The sequence below is a fragment of the Peromyscus eremicus genome, chromosome 10 (assembly GCF_949786415.1).
Source record: "Peromyscus eremicus chromosome 10, PerEre_H2_v1, whole genome shotgun sequence".
In the NCBI taxonomy this organism is placed as follows: Eukaryota; Metazoa; Chordata; class Mammalia; order Rodentia; family Cricetidae; genus Peromyscus; species Peromyscus eremicus.
In genome coordinates this window covers 85043851-85058047 of record NC_081426.1, presented here as the reverse complement: position 1 = coordinate 85058047, position 14197 = coordinate 85043851, and the positions used below count along the sequence as shown (strand labels likewise).

General features: G+C 42.1%; 1 protein-coding gene across 1 annotated transcript in view; it reads right to left on the bottom strand.

Moving 5' to 3' along the window:
* Positions 1-14197, bottom strand: part of Fras1 (Fraser extracellular matrix complex subunit 1) — a 353235-nt gene that overhangs the window by 114469 nt on the left and 224569 nt on the right. The window contains exons 29-30 of the mRNA XM_059274782.1: positions 7237-7390; positions 1813-2000 (exon numbers count right to left, since the gene is read on the bottom strand). Of these exons, the coding sequence (XP_059130765.1) occupies positions 1813-2000; positions 7237-7390 (342 nt within the window). The remainder of the gene's footprint in view (positions 1-1812; positions 2001-7236; positions 7391-14197) is intronic.

Here is a 14197-nt window from a genome sequence, read left to right as displayed (position 1 = left end):
AAATATGCTGTCCCTGTTCAAAACCTCTCCCTCTCCTTCCCTCCCTCCCTCCCTCTCTCCCTCTCTCCCTCTCGCTCTCTCCCCCTCCCCGAATGCTTCCAGAGAAAGTTCGTAAATAATTTTTTAAAAAGGAAAGCTCATTACTTCATCATTAATCTCTTTCTTAACCAAAAGTGGTTACCACCCTTTGACCTAGCACACCACAGGTTGGATAAGTTGGACGCTCTCTGGCTAATTTGTTATACTGTAAACCCACACTCCTGAAATGATACTCTGTCATTCTTGAGGATACGTTTAAAGAGTATCACAAATACTTTGAAAGCCATTTCAGGTAAGAGTCCTATCAGGTTTTATGTAAGCAGTGTCTACAGGGACCTGCTTTCCAAGTAACAATGTTCAGTCGTATGTCGTAAATCTAGTGAGCAAGTAAGTGAGTTTGTTTGGTTTGAGGCCGGGCCTCATGTAGCTCAGGCTAGCCTCAATCTTGTTGTGTAGCTGATATCCTTGAATGCCTGACCTTTGCACCGAGGATGTGCTGGAGGTATAGGTGTGTACCGGCACATCTGCTTCAGGGAGTCTTTCCCCCGACCCAAATCAGTACTTTTTAACTTATTTTTCATTATTTCATTTCACTCAGTAACAAACTGCAAAGCAACTTGATATCATTTCGGGCAGGTGCTTAGAATTCCCTTCTATGGAGAGACTCCAATAGTGACAACACATTGTCTTGACCCCTGTGAAGGGGAAGGCAGATCTGTGGGTTCTAGTTTGCTGAGGTGACTTCTTTTGATTGAGGTCTTCGCCTCAATACCGACTCATTCTCCAAGGACTGCCGCCGTCCCGGGTGCTGAAATTGAGAGGTTAACTCGAGCAGAGGGCACAGAGCATTTCCTCGCTCTGGGGCATTTGGTATGCTGAGAATAACCTCATTTTAATAGTTCCTATATTCCCATCAACCTACTCTTTAGAAAAGCACTGATTTATACAATATAAATTAACCAGGCAACAAAAACGCACATGCCAGGCATTAGAAGTGGAGTGTATTCTGAGACAAAAGGAAGGCCTGTAACTGGAAAGGCATGCTTTGGGCACCACAGGAACGTGTGTATTTCCTTATAAAATTCTGTGTCCTGCTCAAACTCACAGTCCCTACTTCCTTAGTGTTTCTGTCTAATTTTTCTTTCTCATCCTCCTTGCCCTGGGTTTGCCTAATGTTACTACTGTTCTTTGCAAAGCATCAGCCTGTGTTCTCATTTGTCACCCCAAGTGCTTTAGAATTCACCAGTCTCCCCTTCTTGCTTTCCTCGTGGTTTGCTGGACTCCTGAGCCGAACATTTGGTCCACTTATTTTTGTGGTTTCCTGCCCAATAATAAATGGTACGTACCATCAATTTTCTTTTGAATACAGTTTTGTACACACTTCACCTAAGTCTTCAAGAGTTGTCTCCCCAACGGTTCTTAGTAGTTCACTACTTTGATTTCCTTTAAGAACATCTAAACCACACCAAGTGGTCTAACAGTCTTGTTTACTTTTTGTTATGATTTTGTTTATATTCACAGTCACCAGACTGAACCTCGTATTCTTACCTATTCTTCTGCAGTTCTGCTTATGAGCTAGTCTATCACCAATTTTAATAAGCGATAACAGCAGACCCCTAGGTAGTACCTATTATTTTTCACCCAAATAAACACATTTTACAAAACTCTTAATGCGATTAATCATGCCCCCCCCCCCATCTCCTAGACAGGCAATTGAAGAAAACGGCCCACACGGCCTATGAATAAGGACAGTCCGGATGTAGACAGAGGTACCTGGAAGTGGAAGGAGTCACTCTGGGCTGCGGCTCCTGTGTGTCGGTACCACACGATGCCATCATCGATGTCCTGCTGGGTGAAGGTGCTGGTGGGGGTTGCCATCCTTCCGTCAGGCAGGTGCTGGCCTTCTTCAGCAGGACTGGCAGGGCTGTCTGCAGGTAGATTCATCAGGAGGACCACCTCCCCTAGGGAAGCACGGGCCGCACCGTTAGCTCTCTGGGAAAGGCAAGCTGGAGATCTCCTTCCTTCCCATCACTCCTTCCTTGCAAACTGAAGAACTATGTATCTAAAGCAAATGTAAGGATGCTACAGAACTTATTAAATATCACTGAGTTCCCCTCCAGACACAGAATTCTCAGTCTCCAATAGCCATGTAAGGGCGATTCAGGTACAAAGTTGCTGACTAGTATTTACTAAAATTACACAACAAGACTCAAATTGCAGTGGATGCTGTAAATAGACACATACTGGGCCATGAATGTATTAATTTCTATATGGAACTTTCTACGGAACTCAAAATGTGTTCTAAACAACAGTTTTAAACACATCAGAGAGTGAGTTTGGTGGGAGTATTTCCTGAGACGATTCTGTCCAGTGGAAACAACATTAGTTGACACTAGGAGACCTACAGAGGAGCTCTTCCCAGTGTCGCAGTTCAAACCCAGCTCTGCTTCTCCCAGATGCCCAAGCTTACTCATACTCCTAAGGCTCCTGTGCTCACATGTAATGTAAAAACAACTTAGATTGAACATCCCAAATCTAAAAGCCCACAATCCAAAAAGACCCAAGATCCCACCCTTTTGCTAACAATGCTAACATGACACTATTGGAGAAAATTCCATACTGGAGCAATCTCACATAACAGGTCATAGTCAGATGCTAGGAACATTAAGAATACTGTAGAAAGTCACTTTCAGGCTCTATTATATATAAGATATATATGATGTGTAAGTGATTATGTGCTTAGATTTAAGTCTCATTTCCAAGATATCTCATCACTTATTTGCAAATACTAAATATTTATCAAAAATCTGTATTTGAAATACTTCTGGTCTCAAGCATTTTGGCCAAGCAAAATGCTCATCCTGTTGGACACAAACTTCAGAGGCACTTAGAGAGAAGTCTGGCTACTCCCACTGACACCTCTACACGTCCATGTGAATGATGTCAGCATCTCCCTAATAGATAAATATCTTTACCTTAGAGAAGTTCTGAGACCTGCTAGAGGTCAGCAGATAAGCAGCGACTTGAATTGAAAGTTCATATTCTTGGCCATGAAACTCTACTACCAATCCTTTCTGTACATGTGTCGGTCTTTGTCTTAGCATTTTTCTTCCCCTTTATTTGGTACATTTTATTTGAAAAGCAGCAAGGAAATCTAAAGCCAAACACCACCCACCTGTTTTTAATGCTTATTCTCACCTAAAGCTACTGTCATCTTCAGGTGAGATCACAAATACAGAAGTGTTATAGAAACAATTAAAATTTCACAAGAATATGCCCTAGTGTGAAGACCACACAGAGAAACGGATGGCCTTCTGAAAGCAGGCTGTGTTCTGCATCTAACAGTAAGCCCCCAAAGCTACTCTGCCATTTTGATAGTAGGAGGGACAGCAGTGTGTGTGTGTGTGTGTGTGTGTGTGTGTGTGTGTGTGTAAGACAGAGAAGGGGGAACAAGAGGCAGGGAGGAGAACACAGAGACAGGGACAGAGAATCTATTTTTAAAATGTCTTGTAGGCGGATGCCCAATCTTAATACACTAGGCATCCTGGATAACTGACAGAGCGTTGCTTTTCTCAAAACTGGTAGCATATTTTCATTACTCCAGAGAAATCCATCTTCTAACTCAAAGTAAACACCCATTCTAATATTTATACGCACTAAATTCAAGTTAAAGATGAGCCAAACACACTGGATGGTAATGAAGTACTGAGACAGGAGAAAAACATCCCCACTCTTGTTCATAGAACCATGTGAGGGAATAGAGTCACACTAGCTCTGTGTCATTGTTCATCTGCTGCTAAGTAAACAAGTCTATTACGAATCTCTCCAAGTGAAAATTCACATTATAAGATGCTCTGATTAGACATGGCTTCCCAGGATCAGGCCTGTTCAGGAGTGGCAGTACAGTTGTGAAATACTCTGAAAGGAAACTGCCACAGTGGAAACAAAAAGAGCTGGACAGAAAACATCCCACAGCTGATTTCCTAGCTGCTCTGTTCTATAACAGTAAAGCCAAGCAGAATTTCCCTAACAATGCCTAAAGAAATAAATACATTTCCAACTAAAAAATTATTTCCATATGACACAGGTTCACAGGTATTGTAGGATACTGACTAGCTCCAACAATTTGAATTTAGTAGTCTTTGAGTATCTATTAGGTACAATCTACTACAGTAGGTCTTTAAGAGTAGAGGACCCATGGAGAATCCAGATGCAGTTTCTATTGCTAATGCTGCAGATCACCACCAGAAGCAGCAGGGAGCCACTGAGAGAACTTCTGCAGGTGAGTGATGTGCACAAATTTGGAACGTGGAATTGTGTGACTAGAATACAGATGGTCTACAAGAACTAAAAATACTGTTAAAGAGTTTATTCTATTAAAAATGACAACAATAGCTAACATTTACATAGACTGTTTAACCAACTAGATTAGTACAAAATCTAGTGTTGAGACCGAGACCTGAACTAAGGTAACAGAGACACAATTTGCAAAGAGACAAGCACACAGTGGGGAGATAAACAGGCTGCCAATCACAGCTCTGGAGACAAGAGAGGATGGAGTGAAAGTCCATCTTGTAGGCTGAGCGGCTGCTACTGATGGGCACGGTACAGAAGGACTGTGCAGAAGTACAGAAGGGCCAAGTGCATTGAGGAGGGAGAGTTCACTACTGGATACACTGAAGATAGGCAGGCACCTTGGGAACACTAGCTTGAAAAGACCAGGGAAGTTTCGAGGGCTTGGCGCCACACTCACGAAGAAGGTAAAGCTTACATTGTGTGTAGTTCCTAACCACGGCATTCACCATGATAGTACCAAAAAATGGAAGACACATTTCCAATGCAAAGTTCTATGCTTGAAAACCAATAGTCACTTCTGTCTGGGATTTATTGGATACTTCAGGTTATGTTTAATGAATAACTTTAAAAGAGAAAAATTAATGGTATTAGAATTAAAATCTCACTTGAATCTCCATGAATTATGTTGGGATTGAGGGCCATTTTTACTATACTTTCTTATAGTATGATAAATAATTTAGAGTTATAGTGATTTAGAATAAGTGATATTCTCTCAAATGATGCCCAAGGAACTTCGATAGACTACTAGACTGCTTTCAACTCTACAAAGGCACTAAGGATACACATGTCAATCAACTCGTTGAGACATATTTGAAAATAATGGTGGGTCTGGAAGTGGTTGAATTCTGGCTTTTTTTTTGGTCCCTGTCTCACTCTGTGTAATCCAAGCTACGCTGGATCTTAAACTAGTGGCAGCCCTCCTGCTTCAGCCTTTCAAGTGCTGGAATTACAGGTGTAACCATCATGCAAGCTGAATTGAAGCTCTTTATACTCACTCCGTACAAGTGGTTTGTGCTCAGTTCCATTCCAATGTCAGTTCTCCACAAAAAGTTTAAAGCCGCATTAAAGGTTCTAAAGTGACTCGGGAGCACATGGCAGCCAGAACCGTGAGGTGAGGGCCACAGGTGCATCTCACCGGGACAGAGAGAGAGGTAAGTAGATTTGTGTTCTGTGGGTATCTGGCTCCCATCACCCTTTTCACCCTTGAAGGTTCTCTAAGGTACCATGATTAGATTATTATTAACAGGGAGAAACAGACATACAGAGATTAGGTTTGTGAGAAGTTAATTAAGAGAGTTATGGTAGAAAAGGGTCCTAGTAAAGCACTTATTTAGCTGAAATAGCAAACTTTCATCTGCTTAAAAACCATTTAATTCAGTGTTGTTCTGTTTAATATTTAATGAAATACTGGGCTGTTTCTATGGAATTTGGGGGCTTAATTTCTGGTTTTTAATAATCATAATAAAGTTAGGGGATTTTATAAATCACAAGAGTCAGAGGCATTTAGAGATGAAAAGGCCTTAGAAGTCACCTCGCTCAAACTCAGCAATTCATGTACACTGGCAACAAGGCATTCATTAGTTACAGATAGGAGAAGAATAACTGTAGTGGAGAGACTTGGCAACTGTCACCTTAATCACGCGATTAAAGTTAATGTAACCACAATAAAACAGCGATATCACGTATCCCCAATACAATATATCAAATGCAGAAAAAGCACACCCTAACCCCCAAACGAGAAACCACCAAACGGACCCAGAGCAAGCAACAGTAGTCCACAGATACATGAACAGTTCTCTTCAAGAGTATTAGTCAAGGGCTGGAGAGCTGGCTTGCTGCCCAGGCGTGAAGACCCAAGTTCAAATCCCAGCACCCACGTTAATGAGTGAGTCATGGCCTCAAGCACACCTGTAATCCCAGCAGTGTGGGGGTGGAGGCTTGCTGGCTGCCAGCCTAGCCCCAAACTGTGAGCCTCAGGTTCCAGAGTGAGTGACAGGGGCGGACACACATCGCCCTCCGCTCGCCTCCGTTCAAGTGCAAAGACTGCTTCTGCTGCCAGCACTCAGAAGCTTCACTTTGTTCTTGGGGAGTTGTTATGAACGATAGCTCACTATAACTCTTGCTAGACGGCATTTACAGTTGATGTCAACAGGAACACCTTAGGTGATTACAGGTATTCTCTTTCTTGGAAAAGTAATAATGGTGAATATTGGAAGAATATTTCTGTGCTACTTCTTTTTAACCCTTACTAAGGGCCTGGGCTGGTAACATGGCTCAGGGGGTGAAGGAGGCTGCTAAGGAGTTCGATAGTCTGATAACTTTGAGTTTGACCCTGGGACGCACATGACTGAAAGAGAGAACGAACTCCCGTAAGTTGACCTCCAACAGTATGGTAGGCATGCATGGGCACATTACGTGCTCTCGTGGACACATATGTGCTCTTGCATGCACACAATAAATAAACAAATGCAAAAATTTTTAAATAAAAAAACTGGGAGTCTATAGATGGGTCTGAGAGGATAAAGGTAGCATTTGAGAGCCTGGTCGTTGAAAGTCACATAATACGTGTTAGCTAGGTGATTGTCAGAAAGCTGCCACACCCTAACGTCAGATGCAAAATAAAATTACACAAAACAAGTTTTATTATCTTAGATGTGCTGACAAGGTCCTCACAAGAGTGTACAGTGTGATAGCTATCGTGGCCACTCTGTCCTTCAATGAGATGTGTGAGGTATGAGAAAGCTCAGATTATCTCAATCACAGCCTTGCTGCAGGGCACAGGGTAACACCAAGTCCTAACCTCCGAGTGCAAAATGAAACCACACCAAAGAAACACGTTACCGAACTTGGGGTTGTCGTGCGTGATCTTGTAGATGATATCCTCGGCTCTGACACCTGGAGCTTGAGTCTGTAGGATTCGGTTGGTGATCTTCAGCATCCCCCCTTCTGGAACCCACACCATGGAGTTAGTCACAAGCCGCAGAGCTCCATCATCCTGGAACGAAAGAAAGATACAGCACTGGGTCCATACATACTCAGAAAATGCGAGTCACAGCGCAGATGGTTGCTAGAGAACATCTAACAAGAGCAGTCCACAGCACAGACTTACACCGTGGGCCACATGTGGACTCTGTGTGTGGATATGTGCATATGTCTATATACACTTAAATGTGGTCATAGTCTGTCCTCGCTCCTCATATATCTTCAGTAAGTGACTTCTATCACTCAGGATACTAAGCCTCCCCATTTCTTTCTTCCATTTGTCTTCCTGCCCGTCTTTCGGTCCTCACCCATCACATATTACTTACAATAGTGAAGCAGTTAGAAATACTCCCACAACAGGGTGTGTAGCCTTGTAGGGGAGGCAGGAAGAACAAGATGCTTCACAATGGCACTCTGTAAGAAGCTTGAGGAGAGAGTGTCAGGAAGAGAGAATGGTGGTCTCAGGAAGATTTTCCAAAGGAAACATCATTTCATTTTTTTGAGTCACAAAAAAACTGTGGCTTTCTAAGAAGAAAAGTAAGGCAACGGTTTCTATGCAGAGGGGCTAGCTTATTAAGCACAGGCAAAGACGGAGACAATATGCTGTGCATGGAACAATGCTGTGGGATGGTCTGTATGGCAAATGTGTTGCTCTGATTGGTTAGTAAATAAAACACTGATTGGCCAGTAGTCAGGCAGGAGGAAGTATAGGCGGGACAAGGAGGAGACAATTCTGGGAAGTGGAAGGCTGAGTCAGAGACACTGCCAGTTGCCACCATGACAAACAGCATGTGAAGATGCTGGTAAGACACGAGCTACGTGGCAAGGTATAGATTTATAGAAATGGATTAATTTAAGCTATAAGAACAGTTAGCAAAAAGCCTGCCACGGCCATACAGTTTGTAAGCAATATAAGTCTCTGTGTTTACTTGGTTGGGTCTGAGCGGCTGTGGGACTGGAGGGTGAGAGAGATTTGTCCTGACTGTGGGCCAGGCAGGAAAACTCTAGCTGCAGAACAACATGTCCAAATGTTGGGTACCAGTAGAACTTAGGCAGCTGGAAAAGTGGGATCAAAGATGATAGCATCTTAAGGAAGACTAGGAGAAGCAACAGCAGCTGTGCTGAAGTCTCGATTTAACTTCCAGACCCAGGAATGTTTAGGAAAGACAATGGGATGAGCACAATAATGAGACAACCAGTCTGCGTTAGAAAGATGAAGCAGATGGACAAGAAACCGCAGTGACTAACACCGGATGAAGGCGGAGTCGGAGAAAACACCTTACACATCTGGGCAAAGGCTCAGGGTAAAGAAGATGGAGGCCTGCAAGAGAGTAACTGCAGGAGAAGGAAGAGTCAAAGTCCATGAAAGAGGCAGAGTCAACAGGCCTCAGGACTGATGGGAAGTGAGGCAGCCAGAGCTGGAATATCCTGCCAGAAGCAAGGACAGCAGCCCAGGGAAGGCAGCTGATGTACTTAGTGAAGCCAGGGCCATTACAAAGTGCTGCCAGCCCTGATTCACAGGGTGTGCACCCTCTTCCTAAGCCTCCCAACGGACATTTTCCCAAGAATAAGATGAGTGAGGCTGCCTGTGTTCTGTTCTCAGTTTGGTTTCATACTTTGCAAACCGGAGAACTCAGTATATTTAAATTGGGCATTTTGGAAGGGATGTCTTTTGAAATTACTGTTCCTTTCAAATATGCTACTAAACAACAGAGCAAACACCCTCTCAGGAGGGGATTTTTCAGAAGGGGAGGTGTGATTGTTCTGTAGTTACTTGACACTTGTGCAGCTTACACCCAGAAGGCAGTCAAGGCTATTTCCACCACACCCACACCCCCAAAATGGAGTCAAATGGTGTTTAAAAGAACAAGGAAAGGGTCCTTCCTACTTTGGTTGATGTTCTGTGGTAAAATTCCAGAGAACTTTCCCCTTTAAAAATGGTTATAACGCCGGGCGGTGGTGGCGCACGTCTTTAATCCCAGCACTCGGGAGGCAGAGCCAGGCGGATCTCTGTGAGTTCGAGGCCAGCCTGGACTACCAAGTGAGTCCCAGGAAAGGCGCAAAGCTACACAGAGAAACCCTGTCTCGAAAAACCAAACAAAAACAAAAAAAAAAAACAAAAAAAAACAAAAAAAAACAAAAATGGTTATAACATATTATTTACAGAAACATGAAAAGCACGCCTAAAACATTGCATATAATGTGTCCAAACTCTCAGAACAAAGGTTCTCACTGCGACAGCTTAGATATCATGATTCACTTGGGCCTGAGGTTCCAAACTGCTAGGTGTCTTTCTAATAGAAGCAGCTTAGTCAACTCTGACTTGGGCTGTAGAAATAATTAGGCACCAATGACCACATTATTGGACTAATCAGACAGTGCAGCTTTCATATTCCTAGGCAGTAAGCACCGTGACCTCGGCACACATTCCCTGGACAGCTCTGTGCTGTGTCTCAATCTCCATCACCCTTTGTCACTGCCATTCTCACTGGCTCCCAGGAAGGCTGCAACCATTTAGGGGACAGTGCAGCTTACAAGCCAGTGTTAGGTACACTGTGCTCTTCTAGTAGCACCTGGGAACCTATTAAAATGTAAAACAAAACAAAACAAAACAGTAACAAGAAAAACAAAACTCAGGCCCTACACTTGATCTGTCGAATAAGACTGAATATTCACCTTTTAAATGGCCTAGAAGACATGTAGGCATGCCAATTCATGAGGAGTACAGCTCAGGATAGATAGCAATATTCTGGATGTTTCTTCTAAAAATATAATGCCTCCATTTTTCAATTATTCTTTTCAGCAGTTAAGAAGAAAGGAACAATTACTAGGAATAAGATATATAATTCTTGACATCACAAGATTGCAGAACAGAAGGTTCCAGTCTTTACGCTTCTACAGAAACTCTAATTTTAACAACTACCCACAAAAGGCAGTACTTTCACAGGAATCCTGGAGTCTAACCAAGAGGTTCCAGCACCTTGATGGGGAGAGAGAAACAAACAAACAAACAAAAACAACATCAACAACAACAAAAACAGAAACAAAAAAAGAATATACAAATTTATAGAGACAGAAAGAGTAGACATTATCTCAAGATGGAGAAGAAAGGAATATAGAGCAATGATTTCTTAAGTACAGAATCTCTGTTGTGTGGTGGAAAAGTCCCACAAATGGACAGTAGTATCAGGACATAATATCATGAATGTAACAAATCAATACACATTAATGTAATTAATTAAAAAAGAAATAAAAAAAGAAAGCTTGGTTAGGCATTCTGGCCTATTCGTGCAACCCCAGCACTGGAGAGTGCGAGCCAGGAAGATTAAGAGTTAGAGACCAGCCTAGTTTACATAAAGAGACCCTTCTCTGGTCTCCTTGAGGCTGTGTAGGTATTTCATGAAGCTTAAGAGAAAGTAATGATGAGATGGAGAAGGGTGAAGATCAAGAATTATGTGTATGCTGGGTAGGGTGTGGTAACAGAAGTGAACTCCTTACTCATAAATCACTCATCATTTGGAAGAAATAGTTAAACCAAAAAACAAACAAACAAACAAAAACCCACCAACTTTAACACATTTGAGTGATAGATGGGGAAAGCCCTGATAAGCTAATTTTTAAAAAGTAAAAGTATGCTTCATATTAAAAATAAAAAAAAATAGAAACAAAAGTTCCAAGAATAGATGAATTGAAGAAAAGAAGGAAAGAATCATTTTCCTCATATCATCTTCCTTCAAGATGATACAGCTTAGTGCCTGGAAAGAAACATTCTAACTTCTCCCACAGGGGAAACATTAGAATCCTTTGCCTCATGAGACAGCATCTAAGGGCCAAATCCTGAGCGGGCTAAATATTCTGGGACATCTAGAGACAGGGAAAGGAAGTAGGATTTTCAGTAACAACCTTGTGAAGTCCAACATGCAGTGGAAAGCCACAGTAACCAACTCATAAAACTCACCAAGATTCCTGTCCATGGACCTTGTAAGATATTCTAACTGTAGCTTCCTTGTTCAAGTGGTAATGGCCCCCAGTTGGAGGAACTGTTTGGGAAGGATTAGAAGGTAAGGCCTTGTTGGAGAAGGTCTGTGACTGGGGGCAGGATTTGAGGTTTCAAAAGCCCATGCTATTCTCAATAACCTCTCTCTGCCTTGCATTTGTAGACAAGGATGTAAGCTCCCGGCTTACTGCTCCAATGTTGTGTCTGCCTGCCTCCTGCCATGCTCCCCACCCTGACAGCTGTCTTAGTCACTGTTTTATTGCTGTGAAGAGACACCATGACCAGGGTTACACTTAGAAAAGAAGGCATGCATGGGTGCTTGCTTATAGTTTCAGAGGTTTACTCCATTATCATCATGGCAGGAGTAGGCATGGTGTTGGAGAAGTGCATCGGATGGAGACCCATATCCTGATTCATAGGTAGGGGGTGGGGCTCTGAACCTGGCGTGGGCTTTTGAATTCTCAAAGTCCACCCCCTAGTGACACACTTGCTTCAATAAGACCAGACCTCCTAATCCTTTTAATCCCTTCAAACAGTGTCACTCCCTGATGACTAAGCACTCAAATATATGAAGGGGGCTGTTATGATTCAAACTCCCACAATGGTATAGACTTACCCTGTTTCCTCTATAGGTTGCCTTGGTCATGGTGTCTCATTGCGGCAATACAGAAGTAAATAAGACACAACCCTAAGTAGCCAAGAAGCACTGGCAGCACTCCACACAGCCCCCTTCACAGCCAAAGTCCTGTGTTCCGTAGACAGAGCACATGAGACTCTACAGACAGTACACAGTCAATAGGTAGCCTTGAACACATCAGGGCACTGTCATAGGGAGAATGGAGGCTTTTGGCACAAAGCTTGGCTCTGCAGTTTTGAGAAAGGCCTAAAATCCTCAAACTTCTCCAGAAGAGAGATCCAAAGGAATAGAACGGATATATGCAGAGGCTACGTTTTTGAAAGAGCTTTAAAATCTTTAGCTGGAACTGAGTGCCAAAAGTCTTTTTCTTAGGAAGCCAAACAGTACAAACTAGTAAAGGTGACTGCTTCTTCAAACACAATCAGCAACACATAATTTCAAGGAACACAGGAAACATAACCAAAGAAACACAATACCACTAAAAGGGGAAAATAAAGCTACAGGGCCTGGCTCTAAAGAAACAGAGGTCTATGAACTACATGACAAAGAATGCAAAACAGTGCTCTCAAAGAAGCACAAGTAACAGGTGGACACAGACAGTAAACTAAACATGGATCAGGAGAGTAATACACAATGGAAGTCCACCGAAGCCAACAACCATTAAAAAACAAAAATCCTAACAGAAATCTGGAGCTAAAAATACAATGTATGAAATTAACAACTCAAGAGAGCGTCAACAGAAAACCCCACTGAAAGAGAAAAAAGAATCAGTGAGCTGCAAACAGATCATCTGAAACCATCCTGTCTGAGGAATTAAAAAAAAATGCAGAGCAGAAGTATAAAGAACAAACCCTTGTTCGTGTACATGAATAATGACAGAAAACATTCCAATCTGAGGTGGGAAATGCTCACCCAAATCACTGACATTCAGAGAACTCAAAGCAAATTGAGCCTGAAAAAGTATTCACATGATGGTCAAGTTTTCGAAAGTGAACAGAAAGAGAATTCTGCAGGAACCCCACACGACGACTGCTAGATTACACAGCACAGAGATGGTATGCCCAGAGAGTGGAATCATACAGCTAAAGCTATGAAAGATAAAACTGAGATCCAAGAATAATTCACTGGCAATGCTGTCATTCATAAATGAAAGAGAGGCTTTCTGAAAAAACCAAAGCAAGTATTGTTGACCACAGCTTGGCTGACTGGAAATGCTGGAGTTCTTCAAGTTGAAATGAAAGGATGTTAATTGGTAATGTGAATACTCACCTACAGAGCAGAGTACAGTTGACTGTTCCTACAAGTTCTAAATCTATGAACTCCACCAACAGCAGGTTGGAAACATTCAGGAAAAACTGTTGTCTCTTCTAAACAGGCACAGCCTGTATTTTCTATGCCATTATTCCCTACAGAATACTATATATGTGTATACACACACACACACACAATGAATATATATATATTCATTGCTTAGAATGACTGGAATAAGATTTTAAAAGGCAAAAGTATTAAACACAATTATAACTATAGAAATTTGTTAGTAGGACTGATAATATACAAAGCCATAAATTGAAAATGATGTATCAGCTTAAAATGGACTGTTGCAACTTCAGAACTTTATGTAAGCTTCATTTTAAATCTGCAGTAGATATAGAAAAGACAAAGAGATAAGAATCAAGGCACCCAGGTCCCCTACTCATCAAACCACAAAGAAAAACAGGATATTATTCAGTCATTATGAAAAGGAGGGAATCCTGCAATTATAACAATGTGGAGAGATTAAGAGGACATTTAGCTAAAAGAAATAAGCTGGACACAGGAAGAAGACAAAAGCTGTGTGTTCTTACTTACATGTGGAATTTAAAACTGTCAGATTCACAAAGAAAGCAGAATGGGACTAGACAGGGGACAGGAAACAGGGAAAATGGAGGTGAATGGTCAAATGGTGTGAAGCTTCAGTTCCACAAAGCAAGTCAGCTCTGAAAATCTATACAGTACAGCCAAAGGTTACTGATGCTGCATGGACTGCTTAGTGTTGCTAAGAGGGCAGATCTGATGATAAATCCTTACCAGAAAGATAAGCTATAAAGGTAAAGAGATTCACAGGAGACCTTGGGAAGTGATGGTGTCCATGCATGACTCTGAAGTGGTGATAGTTTCCCTGCTCATAGCTCCAAATTCGTCAT